The 21,910-nt window shown below is 45.3% G+C and overlaps 1 protein-coding gene across 8 annotated transcripts in view; it reads left to right on the top strand.

Moving 5' to 3' along the window:
• DOCK6 (dedicator of cytokinesis 6) overlaps positions 1-21,910 on the top strand; it is a 248,549-nt gene that overhangs the window by 36,870 nt on the left and 189,769 nt on the right. For all 8 annotated transcript variants that reach the window (XM_068274305.1, XM_068274307.1, XM_068274306.1 and 5 more), the window contains exons 2-4: positions 12,982-13,072; positions 16,246-16,421; positions 20,605-20,673. In XM_068274305.1, the coding sequence (XP_068130406.1) occupies positions 12,982-13,072; positions 16,246-16,421; positions 20,605-20,673 (336 nt within the window). The remainder of the gene's footprint in view (positions 1-12,981; positions 13,073-16,245; positions 16,422-20,604; positions 20,674-21,910) is intronic.

Genomic DNA, 21,910 nt, shown 5'->3' on the forward strand with positions numbered 1-21,910 from the left:
GTTTCTGTATGTCACATGACATACAGGAAGTATTTCGTGCATTAGAGCCTGCAGGAGGCAAAGTGGTTAGACGGACATCGCTGGACTCGTGTTGGAAGAGAGACAGGGGGACAAAGGGGCAACAAACAGGCACAGACGGGGCACAAAGCTTGATTTGAAGAAAATCGTGAATCGAATCGAAATCGCAATTTCTGACAGAAATCGCTCAATTCATTTTTTTCCTAAAATCGTTCAGGCCTAATCTGTGCCACATACTGGGAACTCAGAGAATTGCTCACTCGTACCACTGAGGCCATTGCTGTGTGAACGACACAGGGTGCTGGGCTGTGTATGACTCTCCTCTGTGACAATAGCCATTGTCCAGGACTGTCACTGTTCTTGGCCTGTGTCAGGAAGTGTGGATTAGAAGAATAAAAGTTTCTGTAATTCAGTCCAGATAGTCACTTGTGTACAGTGAGCCACTGCTCAGTCTTTTAATTAATAATGTATTGTCTTTCGGTTATTCTAAGTATGCTATTGTTGTTTTAGGATTGTTTCAAAGCATTTGTTTGATAAAACAAGAAACTGAACTGTACACTGTTTATATTAAAACTGAACTGGAAGTGGAACTTGTGTTTAGTTTTGGATGGTGTGGGGGATGGGTTAGAAGTTGAGCCTGTTTTTATGCTGCTGTCGGTGGTGTTCGGTTTTTGTTCAGTACTGACTAAATTGAGCGCAGAGTCTGGTTGGTGGCCGGTGCCTCTGGTTGAAAGTTTTTTTTTCAATATTCAGTTGTAAGTGTCCTCTAGATATGTCCCTATTTTCCCCAACTCTAGTAAGAATTAGATTGTTAGCTCCTCTAAAGACAGTCAGGGACATGACTATGTATTCTGTAAAGTGCTGAAGATGTCAGTGCTATATAAATACATACTAATTATATGGTAGGACATTAGACTATGACTATGGTAGGATTAGATTGTGAGCTCCTCTGAGGACAGTCAGTGACATGACTATGTACTCTGTAACAGGCTTCAGAAGATGTCATGGCTATATAAATACATAATAATAATAATTTGGTAGGACATTAAGGTAGCCACTAACAGTCCAATTTCTAGTGAAAGATCGTTCGAGCGATCAGAAATTCTGAATTCGGAAGTGAAATATTGTAATAAATCATTCACTAATCCATCAATGAACGAATCTTTGCTTCCTATCTATCACAACCAACAAGAAAATCCAAATTTTGGTTCGACACAAATTCATTCGGGCGACATTTTTTTCACTCGTTCATAATCGATTGTGTTCACCAGTGGAGATTATTTACAACCAATCCGATCAGAATTTCTGATCGCTCAAACGATTTTTCGCTAGAAATTGGACTGTTAGTGGCCACCTTTAGACTGACTATGATAGACATTAGACTGTGAGCTCCTCTGAGGACAGTCAGTGACATGACTATGTACTCTGTAAAGTGCTGTAGAAGATGTCAGTGCTATATACAGTGGAGGAAATAATTATTTGACCCCTCACTGATTTTGTAAGTTTGTCCAATGACAAAGAAATGAAAAGTCTCAGAACAGTATCATTTCAATGGTAGGTTTATTTTAACAGTGGCAGATAGCAAATCAAAAGGAAAATCGAAACAAATAACCTTAAATAAAAGATAGCAACTGATTTGCATTTCAATGAGTGAAATAAGTTTTTGAACCCCTACCAACCATTAAGAGTTCTGGCTCCCACAGAGTGGTTAGACACTTCTACTCAATTAGTCTCCCTCATTAAGGACACCTGTCTTAACTAGTCACCTGTATAAAAGACACCTGTCCACAGAATCAATCAATCAATCAAGCAGACTCCAAACTCTCCAACATGGGAAAGACCAAAGAGCTGTCCAAGGATGTCAGAGACAAAATTGTAGACCTGCACAAGGCTGGAATGGGCTACAAAACCATTAGCAAGAAACTGGGAGAGAAGGTGACAACTGTTGGTGCGATTGTTCGAAAATGGAAGGAGCACAAAATGACCATCAATCGACCTCGCTCTGGGGCTCCACGCAAGATCTCACCTCGTGGGGTGTCAATGGTTCTGAGAAAGGTGAAAAAGCATCCTAGAACTACACGGGAGGAGTTAGTGAATGACCTCAAATTAGCAGGGACCACAGTCGCCAAGAAAACCATTGGAAACACATTACACCGCAATGGATTAAAATCCTGCAGGGCTCGCAAGGTCCCCCTGCTCAAGAAGGCATATGTGCAGGCCTGTCTGAAGTTTGCCAGTGAACACCTGAATGATTCTGTGAGTGACTGGGAGAAGGTGCTGTGGTCTGATGAGACCAAAATAGAGCTCTTTGGCATTAACTCAACTCGCTGTGTTTCGAGGAAAAAAAATGCTGCCTATGACCCCCAAAACACCATCCCCACCGTCAAGCATGGGGGTGGAAACATTTTGCTTTGGGGGTGTTTTTCTGCTAAGGGCACAGGACAACTTAATCGCATTAACAGGAAAATGGATTGAGCCATGTATCGTGAAATCCTGAATGACAACCTCCTTCCCTCTGCCAGGAAACTGAAAATGGGTCGTGGATGGGTGTTCCAGCACGACAATGACCCAAAACATACAGCAAAGGCAACAAAGGAGTGGCTCAAGAAGAAGCACATTAAGGTCATGGAGTGGCCTAGTCAGTCTCCGGACCTTAATCCAATAGAAAACCTATGGAAGGAGCTCAAGCTCAGAGTTGCACAGAGACAGCCTCGAAACCTTAGGGATTTAGAGATGATCTGCAAAGAGGAGTGGACCAACATTCCTCCTAAAATGTGTGCAAACTTGGTCATCAATTACAAGAAACGTTTGACCTCTGTGCTTGCAGACAAGGGTTTTTCCACTAAGTATTAACCATCTTAGCGGTATGGACGAGCTCAGCTCGTCCATCACCGCCGATGGCTGCCGCTCAGGCCCTGCTGGGCCGATTTTGCTCAAATAACGAGCAGCACACGCAGCCGGCACTTTGCCAGCCGCGTGTGCTGCCCGATCGCCGCCGCTCTGCGGCGATCCGCCGCGAGCAGCGGCGAAAGAGGGTCCCCCCAGCCGCCTGAGCCCTGCGCAGCCGGAACAAATAGTTCCGGCCAGCGCTAAGGGCTGGATCGGAGGCGGCTGACGTCAGGACGTCGGCTGACGTCCATGACGTCACTCCGCTCGTCGCCATGGCGACAGGAGAAGCCAAACACGGAAGGCTGCTCATTGCGGCCTTCCGTGTTACTTCTGGCTGCCGGAGGCGATCGGAAGAACGCCTCCGGAGCGCCATCTAGTGGGCTTTCATGCAGCCAACTTTCAGTTGGCTGCATGAAATAGTTTTTTTTTTATTTAAAAAAAACCCTCCCGCAGCCGCCCTGGCGATCTTAATAGAACGCCAGGGTGGTTAAGTCTTTTATTGTTAGAGGGTTCAAAAACTTATTTCACTCAATGAAATGCAAATCAGTTGCTATCTTTTATTTAAGGTTATTTTTTCGATTTTCCTTTTGATGTGCTATCTGCCACTGTTAAAATAAACCTACCATTGAAATAATACTGTTCTGAGACTTTTCATTTCTTTGTCATTGGACAAACTTACAAAATCAGTGATGGGTCAAATACTTATTTACTCCACTGTAAATACATAATAATGATAACAGTAGAATGGCTATGTTTTTCCCCAGAGGAAACTGCTTATCCTATTTAGTACTGCCGAAAGTTTAAAATAATTTCCTAAAGTCCATTTAAACTCAGGCTGCGACACACAGGAGAGCCTATTTTTGTCAGTTTCTCAAAGCAGAAAATACTCTAAGGGCAAGTTCACACTGGGTGATTTTTCAGCGATTTGGTAGTCAATGGTAGTGTTCGCGCTGTAGTGATTGCCAGTGATTAGCGATTTGCTGATTGTGCAGCAGCATTTTTGGAGCGATTGCATTTCAATGTTATAGAATCACAAAACGCAATCATTCGCTTTCCTGTACAGTGTAAAAACAGCTTTTTGCTGATCGCCCTCAGGGCCTGTTTTCAGTAAGGGCATTGTTATGCGGTTTTCGCGCATGGTACATGAAAGTATATGGGATAGTTTACATTCTTGAGAATTTCACATGTATGAAAGAAACCAACGGCATGCAGCAGTTTTCCTCCAGATGCGTTTGCCTGTTGCGCTCGATTCACATATAATGTATTTCAATGTAAACGCATGTGTAGTTAGGTGTATGTGTTTTTCGCATTCATTTTCTTGGCAAAGAAATACCCTACATACAGTCGCATAGTAGGAAAAATGCAACACTGCATGGAAAATACATGCATTCTAAAAAACGTATCATGTGGTTTGACACGGTTCAGTGGAAATGGGCCCTTAGTAAAATAACTATTCAAAAGTGAGTGACTGATGTGACAAGGTGGACTTTTCCACTTTTCTTTTTAAGTCTACAATATTTTGCTCAGATTCGATCATTTGATCAGAATTGTACAGAAAACAACACAGTATGTGGAGAAAATAATGTCAAATCATTCTATGGTCGATTGGAATACACAATTTTATCCATTGAGATTTTACGACCATATCTGAAGAGAACATTACCTAATTGACCAGTTTATGGGAGCAATCAATAATTTCCTTACAATCCCACAGATCTTATCGAATGAATATAGGCACCATTAGTACGCTGCTGTATGTTGAGGAGTTAGTTTTCTTTTACTTTGTTGATAGGCCTGCTTTAATCGTCCCTCTTGGCTGCTCAGACACATCTCTGAATCAAAACAGAACCACGCCCTGACCACTTACTGTAAGTGCGCCTATTTTTGTCACATCTGTCGCTAAACTTGCATTCAGCTGTCGTGGATTGCAGGCATGAGTGGAAACCGCAGAGACCAGTCAGTGGATGTCCTCTGATAGATAAGCCCTTTCACTTGCACTGGATAAAGTGTCTGATTCTGTTGTCAGCTTGGTAAGTTTTGCTTTTTAGCATTAGGGCTGGGACCCGCTAGAGCAGGGGTGTCCAAACTTTTTATTGCCATTTTTGAGAGTACTAGGGGTCCACCATGCCTGTGAGGTTGTCAAATAAAACCTTTCCACTGGAAATAACCCATATACTGTGTGCAGTTAGCACAGTGGCAGCTGTTAATCAGTGGCTTTTACTGTTGCTGGCATAGTGGCGGCTGCTAATCAGTGGCTGTTACTGCTTCTTGCACAGTGGCGCTGCTAATCAGTGGCTGTTACTGCTGCTGGCACAGTGGCGGCTGCTAATCAGTGGCTTTTACTGCTGCTGGCACAGTGGCGGCTGCTAATCAGTGGTTGTTACTGCTACTGGCATAGTGGCAGCTGCTAATCAGTGGCTGTGACTGCTACTGGCATAGTGGTATCTGCTAATCAGTGGTTGTTATTGCTGCTGACCCAGTGGCAGATGCTAATCAGTGGCTGTTACTGCTACTGGCACAGTGGCAGCTGCTAATCTGTGGTTGTTACTGCTGCTGGCATAGTGGCAGCTGCTAATCAGTGGCTGTTACTGCTGCTGGCACAGTGGCAGCTGCTAATCAATGGCTGTTACTGCTGCTGGCACAGTGGTGGCTGCTAATCAGTGGCTGTTATTGCTGCTGGCACAGTGGTGACTGCTAATCAGTGGCTGTTACTGCTGCTGGCAAAGTACCGTCTTTCCCCGAAAATAAGACACTGTCTTATATTCATTTTTGCTCTAAAAGATGTGCTAGGGCTTATTTTCAGGGGATGTCTTATATTTCTATTAGGAAGTGTCTCTCAGCAGAACATTTGCTGTTCCTTTGTACTGTGATGTTCATGGATTTGAAAGTATGCTACTGTACTGATTAGGCACCTGCCCTGTCTTCCCTGCACACATTATTTTCAGGGTAGGTCTTATTTTCAGGGAAAGAGGGTAGTATCTGCTAACCAGTTGCTGTTACTGCTGCTGGCATAGTGTCGGCTGCTAAGCAGTGGCTGCTGTTGCTCCTGGCACAGTGGCGACTGCTAATTAGTGGCTTCTACTGCTGCTCTCACAGGGGCAGCTGCTAATCAGTGGCTGTTACTGCTACAGTGGTTGCTGATATCCTACAGGTGAGCAAAGGGGGAGGCAGGGCAGCAACACAAGGTGGCCCCTGTATGCAGCACCGCAGCTACGGCCTGCGGGACGCATGGAATTAACTGTAGAGAGTTTTGGGGGCCACCAGAAAAGGCTTGGTGGGCTGTATTTGGCCCGCAGGCCAGACTTTGGACATGCCTACACTAGAGCGTTTCTGGCAGCGTTTTTGGATTGCCGACGATTGCGGTCAATTACAAAAACGCTTTTGCAATAAATGTCAATGGTGGGGAGCCCACTAGAGAGAACATGATTAGGGTCATGTAGCATTTTGGGTGCATTTACACACCAATGCAAAGGATACAAGCGCTGCAAAATCGATTATTCAGACAATCAACTGTTTTTTTTTTTTTTGTTTTTTTTAAATAAAGTTTAATATACTCATTGGGTGTCCCGATGTCGAGCTTCCGCCTCTATCCCCACCCCCTAGCAGAAGAGGTCACAATCGCTTCTCTGATTGGAACTGCAGAAGCACCTATGACCTTTTCTGCTAGGGGGCGGGGCTACACTACAGAGGGAAGCCAGACATCGGGACACCTGGCGAGAATAGAATGCAGCTCTGCCTCCGCCTAGCAGGTGTTTAGCATAGCTTCTGAAAGGGTGGTGAGAGCTGTAATGGACAGTATTTATGTGCAGTGGAAACCTTCTTTAGTTTCTGTATACTGCACCCCCATCAACTGTGCATATCCCACCCTTTATAACCACCCCTGTACTTCTCTCTTTCTTCAGCCATGGGGTCACATGACACCACCAACTGGCCGAACAGCCATGGTGACATGTATGTGAAGCCACTTCAGCTAAAATGGGAGTGATCCCTCCAGCACCCCAGGGTCAGATTTACAACTCGGAGGCCTGTAGGCACAGGCGTTCTGGTGCCCTAAACTCCGCCCCTGAACACAGGCCACACCCCTAAGTAAATATATTCTGAACTATAATCCCTGCCTTAGGTCACTAACTGTCCTTAGAATTTTACACTCTAATCACTTCCTCATATCATCCTTAGTGACATGAAGCAAGGATTAGGGTGTAAGTGCCTGAGGTCAGTGATGTAAGGCATGGATTAGACTGTAAGCTCCGGAGCTCATTGATCTGAGGAGGAGGGGCTGCCTCCTCCTGAAGGCACGTGCCTTGTGGAAAATCCAGTCCTGTACATCCCCAGAGCCTTGATGTCGCTTCTACATCATGTTCCTCCGCTGGCCACTACAATATGGCCATAGTGGCTGGCGCTCTCACCTTGCAGCACTAGCTAGGTTCAGACCTGGGCCAGGCCTTCTATTCTCACAGTGTTTGTGTGGGTCTCCCCGAGATGGTTACTTTCCCAATCCCACCAAAAATTGCACAAAGACAACAATAACAGCATAAGGTGATGACTAGAAGAAGGTAGAAAGTGAAGTAGACTTACAGTAAAGGCAATTCTGCTTTGCACGTTTTTTTCCCCCCACAAACGACTCTTACAAAGTAGTGTGTGTGGTATTTGCCTGCCTGTGTAATATGATAAGAACAGTGATAAGTGCTATTTTATGATGTTTTCATAAAGGTATGTAAACAGTGAGCCTATAATGGCCACATTATTAGTTCTCTTTTGGCTGTTGGCTGTACTGAGGGCGAGCGGCTGCTGTCTGGCAGGTCATTCCCGCCTTTCCCCCCCTGTCAGACCGGCTCACTTCCTGACAATAGCTGATAAGCCCCGCAGGGCGGAGACCTATAATAGCATGAAATCCTCTTTTTATAGTGCCATACTTTCCGCAGCTCTTTATACACGTTTCCTCTCAGGGGGATAATGGCTGGAACTGTGTCAGTGGATCTCCACGGCTTAGTGACGGCTCGGGCCTCCTGTGGCTGTGTGCGTCAGGCACAGCCAGAATCATTGTTCTCAATTTGTATAACGCTACCTACGTTGTGAAGGGAAGCCAGAGCTGAGCTCCAGCGAGCGCTATTGTTCTCTAAAATAGCCACAGAATATAAATCCATTTACAGAAATATTTCCACTTTCCGGCAGAAGTGGGAGCTGAAGACAGACAGGGTTCTGTAGCACGGCTGCACCTTGTGGGGAACTAGCAAGCTGCTCTGACAGGAGATAACTTTGGCGCTGACTGTGCAGTTAAAGTTGATCCGAGATGAACTTTTACTCATTGCATAATTGTGTTCCTTTCCTATTGTTTATAGGGCATTAATCAAGCCAAATACTTTTTTGTTTTTGTTTTAATACTCTAATTCCCTATAAACTAAATAAGCCACTCCCACAGGTTTTCAGAGAGCCAAGGCACTTTCAGGCAGTAGCAAGGGCTCAGTCTGGGCAGGAGGAGGTATTACTAACCAGAGATTTCAGAGGCAGGGAGGAGGAGGGGGATTAGGTTTTTTTGCTCAAGATGCAGATAAGCCTGCCTCTGTGTAATGTTTCCAAACAACATGGCTGCTGTCATTGTATCACAGGAAGAAATAATCATATTCTATAAAAGCTGTTTGCAGCTAGATTTGTTGTGTAAACCAACTAAACTTTAGATAAGATATATAGACAAGTTACTTGTTATAGATAGTTTTTCATCTCGGATCCACTTTAACTTTAGGCACCATTCACGCTTACATTATGGCCGGTTCACACCGACATCTGCAGCAGCCCGGTGTCTTGTTCCAAATGCTTTTCTGCAAGGATGTTTATTCTGCTTTTTACACTGTAAATGGCAATTCCGATTTGGGATTCCAATTTGTGATTTCTTTTTTTTTCACTGGACGCTGGCAACACAGGAAGAAAATGCATAAAAAAAAAACATAGCATGCAGGTAAAATCACATCCAATTCGGCATCGCATGTAGTGTAAGAAGAACCCTTTCCCACCAATAACCGTGAAACACAATCTGAGAAAGCAATCGCAAATGCAAACACATTGTGCATTTCGAGTTGTGTTTTTCAGAACTGTATGTTGGCCTCAATTGAAACACAGGAAAAATGCAGCAGAACTACGATTGCCTTTTTAGAAAATCGGGAACACATTCTGTATCAATGCATTCCCACGACTCTAATTGTAACTTTACTGTACTTGCATTTGTAAACATCGCAAGCCTTTTCAAAAAGCAAAATGGAACGCAGCCGGTGTGAAAGTTAAAAAGCCATCAGGTGGGGTTTACAGTTATTGCTTGACAGTGTCATGAAATTGGCACAGCGAAGCCTCTTTGCAACTTTGTGTGGCCAGCTTAAAGAGACTCTGTAACAACATTTTCAGCCTTATTCCTTCTATCCTATAAGTTCCTATGCCTGATCTAATGTGGTCTGGATTACTGCAGCCTTTCCTAGTTGCACAGTGGCTGTATTATCTCTGTTATATAATCTAATCTTCTTTCCTCTGACGGCTTTGTCGGGCTCAGGCAGGAATGTGCTGCTCTGCTTGTGATAGGATAGAAGCAATACACGTCTCTCCTAGCCCCCTCCAGGCTCTCTATGAGTCACAGACTGAGCTACTCTCAGCCTATCACATGCTGGTTAGAGACCATGTCTTTTGTTTGTAAACACTGCCTAAAACTGGCAATTACAAGCCAGGATTGCAGCAGAGAGTGGCAGAAACAGCACAGAGGGGCCCAGGAGAACATAATGAATACAATGGTATGCTTTTTATTGTAAGAATTTTAGAGTACACATTCTCTTTAAAGGGATTTTGTGTGATCCGATCCGCCGGCAACGGGCAATTATTTGTCTGACAAGACTAATAATGCGTGCTCTCGCTCGCATCTTCGAACGCTTACTGCGAGGACGCAGTATGAAGTTTTCGTGTACTGCGCCTGTGCAATAAGCTCTCAATGATGCGGGAGCAAGCAGGCGGCAGGCCGTGCAGCCGCAGTTGGATGACATGCTGCGCTACACCGGGGCCTGCGGCGTAAAACGGCGAATCGGAGGAGGACTCCTTTAAGGCAGAGAACTCCTTTAAGGCAGAGATAACAAAATAAACGTAACAAGACTCTAAGGGGAATCTTAACTGAGAGGCATATGGATGTTTCCTTTTAAACAATACCAGCTGCTTGTCAGTCCTGCTGATCTCTTTGGCTGCAGTAGTGGCTGAATCACACACCTGAAGCAAGCATGCAGCTAATCCAGTCTGACTTCAGTCAGAGCACCTGATCTGCATGCTTGTTCAGGGGCTGTGGCTAAAAGTATTAGAGACACAGGATCAGCAGGAGAGTCTGGCAACTGGAGAGTCTGGTATTATTTTAAGTTTAGGTTCCCTTTAAATCCTTTCCACAGTACAACACTATTTAGGCATAAAAGTAAAATTCCAGCCAAATGTATTATTTTCTTTTAAAACACTCTGGTGCTTTCCTGATACCACAAACTTCCTGTTTCTGTGTGAACTCGCTGCATGTGTGTGAAAGCATAGTTCTGCTGATCCGTATTGTTATCAGTCATACAGGGATAAAGTGGCCACAGTGACTGAGGGTCTCGGTGAACCTGGGAAGGCCCTGTGTCCAGATTCACTCTGCAAGATGGTGTCCGCTCTTCTGAGGTGGTGTTAAGCCCCGCCCAGCGGGTTAACAGTCAAGCGCCAGGTCCTCTGTGATTGGCTAGATAGCAAAGTATTATTATTATTTTAATGAAAAGCTGTTAAACTAGCACATTTTAATGCTCTGAGGCCTCTCTCAGACTGGAGGCTGAACATTGCGCTTGCCAGGCAGTTTAGCATCCCCTCTGCCATCCATGAGCGCCATTTGGGTGCATTTAAAATGCTGCCGATTGCAGGGTTTGTCACACCAGACATGTCAGTGCTTCACAGGCGGTGGAAGCACCTGGTGGCAGTGCCATGGCTGCAGCCATGCTTAGATGGAACTCCATGATGAGGTCACCTGTCCACCGCCAATACCGAGTGCTATCAGCCGCCTGGCCAATGCAAGTGAGGAGCTGGTGAATTCACCGCCTTCAGTTCCCCTTTTAAAGAGTTCTTAGAGCAAACCTGAATCATTATCAAAATATAAAAAAAACAGATACTTGCCAAAGGATGGGGGAGGCTCTGGGTCCTATAGAGCAGTGGTACTCAAACTGAGGTCCGCGGGCCCAATGCGGCGCTCTGAGCCTTTTTCAACGGCCCTCCACTCAAACATGTATTACTTATAGATGCGGTCCACTGCATCTTAAAATATCGGTGGCTCACATATAGAATAGCAGTGCTGGTACCATCAATCCACAGGAAAGCCAGCGAGCAGTCATTCTCTGGCTTCCAATACAATTCTGCATCAGGTGACACTGTTGTCCAATTGTACGACCGGTTGTCCACTGACGTCCACAACATCTACACAAATCTGAGTGTGCTAGGGTCAAAAAACATTTAAGCAAAAAGAGGAAAGGGGCCCTTTAAGTAAAGCACCACTCAGATAGGCTTATAGAAAAATCAATACAAAATCTTTATTTCACAATGTTAACATCTAATATATATGAGAACGAATATACTCCTAGCAATGCAATAACAATAAAAACAATTAAAAACATTTTATGCACAACCTTGCCCATCCAACAGTATAATAATCCAATAATAGCAATATGAATATTAACAATGGTTCTATAGTTAACAAAAGAGATAGGGACTGTAGGTTCGTTCTTAACCTGAATCTGTTCTTAAGTCGGAACAATGTGCCATCTCTGTCCCCTGTACCTCCTCTGTACAAGTCCCACAATGCTTCTGCTGTACAATGCTTTGCAGGAGTCTGACCGCCACAGTCATGATTCATAAAGGCAAGTGCATTGTGGGACTTGTAGTTTCTTAACAGCTGGAGACCCAAGTTTGCCTATCACCGCTCTAAGGGAATAAATATGGCATCCTCCATATACCTCTCATTTTAGGTGTTCTTTAACCCACATACACACGCACTCAGGGCCTGAGCCCACTAAGGGCTCGTTTCCATATAGCACGCTTTCAGCCGCGCTTACGGAAACGGGACAGCAGACAGTGAGTAGACTGCACTGTCTGTTGTTTCCACACATGCCTGCATTTTGGGGCGATTGTGCCCGCGATCTCATTCAGTATGCTCCACCCCCGGGAGTGACGTGCAATGCAGAGTCGCGCAGCTCTCCGTTGCAGCGGAAACGAGCCCTTTTGCAGTTGTGTCTGCTTCTGTCCGCTTTTCAACATCTGTAACTTTGATGTGTGACCGAAAAGTGACACAATACACATTGCTCAGCTGTAGCCAAGGGATACGTCTGAGCTCATGGGCAGAATTGTCACCACAGGACCCTCCTTCCTTGTGTATCATACTTGGTTGTACACTCTACCCAGAGTAATGTGACCTTGTATTATCACTACCACTCCAGTGTATGATCTGGCATTGTAATACTACCTGTATTGTGTTGTGTATCTTAGTGCTTATTATTACCGGTATTGTATTTATTGTCTATTACCTGTATTGTGCTGTCGGTCACCCCTGTTAACATTGTCTGTAATCTTATGTATTGTACAGCGCTGCATAATATGTTGGCACTTTATAAATCCAATAAATGATGATAATAGAGATTGAGTCCTTCAGTTATAGTCAGGGCTGTGGAGTCGGTGCAAAAATCATCCAACTCCTCACTTTATGAAAGCACCGACTCCATGTACCCAAAATTGCTCCGACTCCAACTCCTCCACTCTGACTCCACAGCCCTGGTTATAGTGTGTTGGTGCGCTTATCATTCAGCTTTAGAACTTTTTGCCTTTACAGCACAAATGTCTCAGCTTGTCAGCGATAATGAAGTGCAGAGGGGGATCCCTGTTGACAGAAACGTTGCACTTGTGCTGCCATTGCATGAATGACTGTAGTGCTGGGGGGTAAAAACATTTTCACTGTAGCGGTCCTCCAAAGTAAAGGTCATAAGGTGAGAACAGTTAGAAGTTTGCCAGGACTTGATGAAAGAAATCATTAGTCCCTGTTGTTTCTTGTGGCAGGACGGTGGCATCGGAGGTCCGGAAGCAAGTCTCCAGAGAATATGGGGGGTCGCCGCAGCTTTCCAAGAAGCGAGGAGGAAGTCAGCAATCAGTGAGTTCACATAACTTTGTTTTCCTACGTCTGAAGCAGCCTGATGTTTGTTGTTGTTCCATGGAAGCCTGACTGCTCCCTCATGAAATCTGCTGGGATAAGATGTGATTAGCATGATCTGTATTGTACCTCCCCATTGCTCTTTGCCTCACCTAGAACCTAGGCTCATTACACATGGTACGTCTAACCCTGCAGGTGTATTAGTTGGGCTGGGGGGGGGGGGGGGGGGGGGGGCAATTAAACTTGTCATAGCCTTTCGTTATAGTACATTTTGAATTTTATTTTTTTAAAGAGCCAAGTATATATAAATCTGAATAAGTGTTTATAGTTAATCAAGTAATGTTTAAAGAGAGCCTGTACTGAGTAAAAATATTTAAAATAAACACATGAGGTAACTTCAAATGAACATTACATAGTTACCTCACCATCAGTTCCTCTCAGAAGCTCACCATTTTCTTCTGACAATAATCCCTTCCAGTTCTGACAACATTATTTTGTCAGATCTGAAATATATCAGTTGCTGTCAGTAAAGTATCAGTTACTGTCAGTTATAGCTGAGAGGAAAACTGATGTACCAGTAATGTCCATGTTTCCCTATGGCTCAAGTGGGCGATGTTACAGTTTAACTGTGTGCTGACCAGAAAGCTGTTATGGGTAATGGCCATTTTCAAAATGGAGGACAGAAAATTCCCTTGATCACAGTGAACAAATAGGATGCGGGACAGGAGAAAGACACTGAGGAGTAGACTACACAGGAGGTAAGTATGACTTGTGTATGCTTATTTTGACTTTTAATTTTCAGTTCAGGTTTTCTTTAAAAAACATTTGTAGACAATTCACCACTTCAGCCCACGGGTTGTTTTCACCAGTTAAGTACAGAAGCAATTTTCTCATGTCAGTGCTCCTCCCATTTATTTGCCATTAACTTTATCACTGCTTATCACACCTAAATGATCTATATCTTAATTTTTCCCCCACAAATTTAAATGAGTTGGCTGTTTAGTTGGTCAGCGCGTGTGTACATGCTGGTCATGCAAACGAAAAGTCATGCGGTTCTTCATTTTGGCCAGTTGGTCATGCATTAAAGGGAACCCAAACTGAAGTTAAAAAACACTGTCCCACGCTGTCACTAAGTGAACCTCCAGCCCCCTGCAGTCGCCCTGTGCCCGCGTTGTCACTAAGTCATCCTCCAGCCCCCTGCAGTCACCCTGTGCCCTAAGTCATCCTCCAGTCTCCTGCAGCGACCCTCTTCAGGCTAGCTCACTTGACGAGTTGATGGCTACTACGCATGTGCGGCCTTGATCACGGTCCCGTTGTCCGGAGAGATCTGCGCATGCGTAGTAGAGATTTTTTCATACTGCGCATGCACAGAGCGCTCCTGTCCATGGAAGTGGGATCAGGAGGCACGCGGGCCAGGGCTGTGCAGCTAAATGACAGAGGGTTGCTGCGTGGGACTGGAGGATTGCTTTGTTGGTGGTACAGGCACAGGGCGACTGCAGGGGGGTGGTAGAAGCCTCAGGTAAGTTGAAGTTTTTTTTTTTTTCAGTTTAGGTGCACTTTAAGTTGCACGTGTGTATGAGCCTTTACTCATTTGTTTACTATAAGTGGATCTCTCCTTTTACAACAGACTTTAACCATTGTTTTTTATCCTTGTAAAGTTACTACAACCATATTTACAAGCTTAGTGGTATGCCTAGCATCCTCCAATTATTGTTCCATAGTGTAATAATAGTTACTCTGTGTCCATCTATAGTCAGGGTAAGCTACCTGCAGCATATGATGCTTGACATGTGTCGCTGGTAAAACGTTCTCTGCCCTCTCCCCACTTGTAAATTGTCACTCTGTCCTCAGCGTGTGCAGATGACACAGGGAAGAGGACTGAGGATGAGCTGGCCACTTGTAAAGATTTATAGCAAACAATGGAAGTGACGTGTCAGTGTCCTAAACCCACCTGGACCGGAAATGTACAGGTTTATGTGTGAACTAAGCCATCAAAACTGACAGGCACTGAGACATTTGTGTGAACCAAGCTTAAAGTGGACCTGAATTCTTGCAGAGGAAAGAAGGAAAACAGAGAGAAAAGCACCCTCTATGTATTTATAGAGTTTACCCTGTTTGATTCCCCCTCATCGGTGACTAATCACAAGTGTGATTTGATCTCTTAGCTGTGTCAGCTCAGGCCCCTTTCACACTGGGATGGTTTTGTTGTTACTGCAGGGTGACACTAGGGCAGTAAAAGTCTATGGGACCTCTAACACTGGATGTTATGCGCTGGAAGCATCGCATCTGACGCTAGAGCATCCGTGCGTTGCCGGGCAACATGACGTGCAGCAGACTAGAAGTTGTATAAGTCTATGACGACGCAGCATTTTCATGTTGGCGATGCGCATGCGTGTTACGGTAGTTTTTTCAATACACTCCTGCACAATTCCGCCACAGGAAGTGAGCGCTAGAGAGCCTCACTTCCTGTTTGGCTTTCAGCCAGAAGGATTACCGTGTATTAATGCTGAAATCCCAGTTGAAGGCTATTTTTTGCTGTGTGATGTGATCATGCGATTGCACTGCTACCGCCGGTTTTCAGTGTGAATCCGGCCTTAGGAATCTTAGCAGCCTCAGCAGAGCAGCTAATTTGCAAACACTGGATGTTTACCCTATGTCATGAAAGCAGCAAGTAGACACACTGCAGAGTTATTGCAGGATTTGTATCAGCTATATGGAATATTTTTTTTCTTTAAAGGTTAGTATGCTGTTGCTTTATCTTTTAGAGGAAGTTCTAAGTTTAGGTTCGCCTTAAAGGACCACTCCAGCAAAAAAAGTAAGCAGTTAAAGTCTGACAGAATCGACAGCTAGTCCATCTCCTCATGGGGGATTCTCAGTGTTTTCTTTGTTTTCAAAAGCATTTCCTGAACAGCTTTTGCTCAGTCTAACTGCCAAAATTATGTGTAAGTGAGTAGGGAGGCTGGCTGGTATTTTACTATTTCAACAGTTAAACTGACGTTCAGAAAATGCATCTGAAACCAAGAAAACCCATAGAATCCCCCATGAGGAGATGGACTAGTCCAAAACCTGTCGGTTCTGTCAGACATTAACTGCAGCTCACTTGTCTTTACTGTAGAGTCTGTTATGCAGATATTCTTTCCCCTTTAAACCATCATGTGTACCCCTCATTGTAGGTTCCCCTCACAGAGGTGGTTGATGCGCTGGACATTGAGGAGTATCTCGCCAGTCACCCCCCTGAGTCGGATTGTGAAGCGCTGAGAGATCTCTGTGACTTCCCCGCCGATGACATTGAGATCCTGTACGAGCCGAGGGAATGCCGCACGTTGGAGCCGGCGGCACCGGAGGAGGGGTAAGTGGTGCTGAGCCGGATTCACCAACACACTTCAGCACAACGGCCCTCAGCAGCCAATCAGGCGTCACCTTTATCTGAAACCTTGAGCACTTTATTTCAACTTATTATTATTATTTAGTACCTATATACAGCGCCAACGTCTTCCGCAGCGCTGTACAGAGTATATAGTCTTGTCACTAACTGTCCCTCAGAGGGGCTCACAATCTAGTCCCTACTATAGTCATATGTCTATGTATGTATCGTGTAGTGCATGTATTACAGTCTAGGGCCAATTTAGGGGGATGTAGGAGGAAACCCGAGTGCCCAGAGGAAACCCACACAGACATGTGGAAAACAGACAAATTCCTTGCATATGTTGACCTGGCTGGTATTGGAACCGGGGACCCAGCGCTGCAAGGCAAGAGTGCTAACCACTACCCCACCGTGCTTCCTAACTTATGTGCAAAGTGAAAAATGGAATAGTCTGCCAAAAAGTGACATCTATGAGTCCTCAAGTATATAACTCGCCTAAATGAAACCAGACCACACCAGATTTTGTTATTGTTATTTTAGAGATGATCTCTGTACTCTGTTGTGGGACTCAAAAATGCTTCATTTGCTTCAACACCTAGAAAACTCACACCCCGGAATAGCACATCAGTAAATGATGTATCTGTTGTTTTTTCTCCTTCAATGTGATCCTCCTACATTATTCAAGACACCCAGTTTTCTGTTTTTCTTGGCTTCAACACCAGAAACGCTTCCTATATCTATATATAGCTGTATATTGGTATGTAGCCCCGCCCTCCCAGTGATATTTAGCCTATGCTATTTAATTATACAGCGATTCTGCCCCAGTGCACTCTGGGAGACCAAGTGCTGTTTGTGGTCACGTCAGAACGTACAGTAAAGAAACATTCAGCAGTGATGCTGCTTGCCAGCAGTAAAGATGTCACCTGTGAAAAAATTAAGGAATTCAGATCAGGGAGAGGAAAGATTTTACAATCTGCAAACATTTCTAAATCAATATTGTAAACTATAACCTATTTTAATAACCTGAACTCTTGCACAGGACAGAAGGAGAACATAGAGATATGCACCCTGTATGTATTTAGAGCGTTTAGCCTGTGACTAAACACAAGTGTAATTTGATCTCTCAGCTGTGTCAGCTGGCTGCCTCAGCAGAGCAGCTAATTTGTAAACAGAGAATGCTAACCCTACGTTTGTTTCCATGGCATTTATTGCAGGATTTGTATCAGCTGTAAGAAAGAAATGTTTTTCTTTAAAGGTTTTTATGTAGTTGATTGTCTTTCAGAGCAGAGAGGAAGTTCTGAGTTCAGGTCCACTTTGTTATATTTAGTACATTTTCTCTTTATATTAAACCTCTGAGGTTTTTTTTGGGGGGGGAGGGGAGAGAGGCTTCCCCCATCTTCCTCCACCAAGCCGTTAAGGAACAAGGACCCCTGAAGCGCGATCACACTGGTGCTTGTGTGAGGTCAACCATTAAACATGCGCAGTGGCACGGACCTGCTCTGACTGGAAAAGCTGAGCGTGATTCGGTCCATGCTTCTGTGTAAGTGCACACGGCTCACGCATGCGCAATAGCACAGGATTCCCTCTGTGTAGGTGGAGACAGCTTGCGCATGCACAATAGCACAGGATTCCCTCTGTGTAGGTGGAGATTCCCTCTGTGTATGTGGAGACAGCTCGCACATGTGCAGTAGCATAGGTTTCCCTCTGTGTAGGTGGAGACAGCTCGCGCATGCGCAGTAGCATAGGTTTCCCTCTGTGTAGGTGGAGACAGCTCGCACATGCGCAGTAGCATAGGTTTCCCTCTGTGTAGGTGGAGACAGCTTGCACATGCGCAGTAGCATAGGTTTCCCTCTGTGTAGGTGGAGACAGCTCGCACATGCGCAGTAGCATAGGTTTGCCTCTGTGTAGGTGGAGACAGCTCGCACATGCGCAGTAGCATAGATTTCCCTCTGTGTAGGTGGAGACAGCTCGCACATGCGCAGTAGCATAGATTTCCCTCTGTGTAGGTGGAGACAGCTCGCACATGCGCAGTAGCATAGGTTTCTCTCTGTGTAGGTGGAGACAGCTCGCACATGCGCAGTAGCATAGGTTTCCCTCTGTGTAGGTGGAGACAGCTCGCACATGTGCAGTAGCATAGGTTTCCCTCTGTGTAGGTGGAGACAGCTCGCACATGCGCAGTAGCATAGATTTCCCTCTGTGTAGGTGGAGACAGCTCGCACATGCGCAGTAGCATAGGTTTCCCTCTGTGTAGGTGGAGACAGCTCGCACATGTGCAGTAGTATAGGTTTCCCTCTGTGTAGGTGGAGACAGCTCGCACATGCGCAGTAGCATAGGTTTCCCTCTGTGTAGGTGGAGACAGCTTGCACATGTGCAGTAGCATAGGTTTCCCTCTGTAGGTGGAGACAGCTCGCACATGCGCAGTAGCATAGATTTCCCTCTGTGTAGGTGGAGACAGCTCGCGCATGTGCAGTAGCATAGGTTTCCCTCTGTGTAGGTGGAGACAGCTCGTGCATGCGCAGTAGCATAGGGTTCCTTCTGTGTAGGTAGAGACAGCTTGCACATGCGCAGTAGCATAGGTTTCCCTCTGTGTAGGTGGAGACAGCTCGCGCATGCGCAGTAGCATAGGTTTCCCTCTGTGTATGTGGAGACAGCTCGCGCATGTGCGGTAGCATAGGTTTCCCTCTGTGTAGGTGGAGACAGCTCGCACATGTGCAGTAGTATAGGTTTCCCTCAGTGTAGGTGGAGACAGCTCGCACATGCGCAGTAGCATAGGTTTCCCTCTGTGTAGGTGGAGACAGCTCGCACATGTGCAGTAGCATAGGGTTCCCTCTGTGTAGGTGGAGACAGCTCGCACATGTGCAGTAGCATAGGTTTCCCTCTGTGTAGGTGGAGACAGCTCGCACATGCGCAGTAGCATAGGGTTCCCTCTGTGTAGGTGGAGACAGCTCTCGCATGTGCGGTAGCATAGGTTTCCCTCTGTGTATGTGGAGACAGCTCGCACATGCGCAGTAGCATAGGTTTCCCTCTGTGTAGGTGGAGACAGCTCGCACATGTGCAGTAGTATAGGTTTTCCTCTGTGTAGGTGGAGACAGCTCGCACATGCGCAGTAGCATAGGTTTCCCTCTGTGTAGGTGGAGACAGCTTGCACATGTGCAGTAGCATAGGTTTTCCTCTGTAGGTGGAGACAGCTCGCACATGCGCAGTAGCATAGGGTTCCCTCTGTGTAGGTGGAGACAGCTTGCACATGTGCAGTAGCATAGGTTTCCCTCTGTAGGTGGAGACAGCTCGCACATGCGCAGTAGCATAGGGTTCCCTCTGTGTAGGTGGAGACAGCTCGCACATGTGCAGTAGCATAGGTTTCCCTCTGTGTAGGTGGAGACAGCTCGCACATGCGCAGTAGCATAGGTTTCCCTCTGTGTAGGTGGAGACAGCTCGCGCATGCGCAGTAGCATAGGTTTCCCTCTGTGTATGTGGAGACAGCTCGCACATGTGCAGTAGCATAGGTTTCCCTCTGTGTAGGTGGAGACAGCTCGCACATGCGCAGTAGCATAGGTTTCCCTCTGTGTAGGTGGAGACAGCTCGCACATGTGCAGCAGTATAGGTTTCCCTCTGTGTAGGTGGAGACAGCTCGCACATGCGCAGTAGCATAGGTTTCCCTCTGTGTAGGTGGAGCCAGCTCGCACATGCGCAGTAGCATAGGTTTCCCTCTGTGTAGGTGGAGACAGCTCGCACATGCGCAGTAGCATAGGTTTCCCTCTGTGTAGGTGGAGACAGCTCGCGCATGCGCAGTAGCATAGGTTTCCCTCTGTGTATGTGGAGACAGCTCGCACATGTGCAGTAGCATAGGTTTCCCTCTGTGTAGGTGGAGACAGCTCGCACATGCGCAGTAGCATAGGTTTCCCTCTGTGTAGGTGGAGACAGCTCGCACATGCGCAGTAGCATAGGTTTCCCTCTGTGTAGGTGGAGACAGCTCGCGCATGCGCAGTAGCATAGGTTTCTCTCTACTGAAGTAAGTTGAAGTAAGTACCCAAATTAGGCACTTTTTCCCCTACAGGCTTCCACCTGCGTGTGTAAGCAGTATGAAATGTGGAACTTTTGTAAGAGCAGTTGAAACTTTGCATATCCCACGCTTGCTGTTATAACTGTCCGTTTGTGTTCTCTTGTACAGGAAGCTGGATCCTCGGGTCCGGGATTCTCTGAAAGTTTATACCCATGACTGGGTGATTGTCCAGCGGAGGTAAATTCATTACATGCCCCATAAATCATTCAGATCTATTATACTGACTCGCCTATAAATGATTCATCCATCTACTGCCAGGTAGTGAGTTTCTCCCTTATGCTGGGGATACACGATTAGTTTTTTTGGCAGATAGATGGCTTGATAGATAATTTCCGACAGGTCCGATCTGGTTTGGATCGTTTTTCTGATTTTCTCATAGAAGTGAATTGAAATCGATCGGAAATTTTTTGGGAAAATCAATCGGCCAGTAAATCTGCTAAAAAGCTAATCATGTATTTACAGAATAATGCAGCTAAAATGATTGCGAAAAACCACAGAATTCACGGCTCGACTACTGACCTCGTCACTGGGAGACGTGGCCATGCAAGCCGGCACCTCTGGTAACAGCAGTGGATGGATTGCTCCACCAGATGAGGTAAAAGCGCTCAGTAACTTATTATGTGTTGTCTTCATCTTCAATAACCTTACCGAGTGCTTTTACCTCATCTGGTCGATGAGCTGGTCAATGAGTCTGATGAGCCTGACTGATCTGTTCACTGGTGCAGCTAAGATGATTCTTGAAATAGATTCATTTTGTCCCGTGACGGCTACTTCAATAAAGCAATCAATGGGTCTTGTCTTTTCTGTGCTATTTTCAGTGAAAGGTTGCCAATCAAAAAAAAACAAAACACAGAATTGATGTGGATATTGTTGTTGAATTCATTGTTAAAGAGGAACGGTCACGAAAATCTTAAAATGTAAAACACATACAACTAAGTACATTTCTCCCAGAGTAAAATGAGCCATAAATTACCTTGGCTCATTTTACTCTGTAAGAAATGTACTTCTTATTTGTATGTGTTTTAAATTTTAAGATTTTCGCAACCATTCCTCTTTAATGAATTTGTGATAAATTCCTTATTGGTGCTGTTTAATGGGCAGCTATTTCTTTTTTTATTCCCCCTGGGTATCAGAAAGGGACGATTCACACTCCTTAAAAAAAATACCCATTTGGGACATTTTTTTAACTATTGCAGACAGGGCCGGCCTTAGGTTTCACAGCGCCCTGAACGAAACCTGATTTTTGTGGCCCCCCCCTCCCCTTCATCTTCTTCATGCATGTGCACACACTCATGCAAGCCTATATACAATTCACCTTTTCTCCTGAGATATCTCCTAGGACAATGATTCCCCAACCTTTTTGACGTTGTAACACATCACGCCAAATGCTCAGATCTCCGTGACATCACATATG

The sequence above is a fragment of the Hyperolius riggenbachi genome, chromosome 3, assembly GCF_040937935.1.
Source record: "Hyperolius riggenbachi isolate aHypRig1 chromosome 3, aHypRig1.pri, whole genome shotgun sequence".
Taxonomy (NCBI): domain Eukaryota; kingdom Metazoa; phylum Chordata; class Amphibia; order Anura; family Hyperoliidae; genus Hyperolius; species Hyperolius riggenbachi.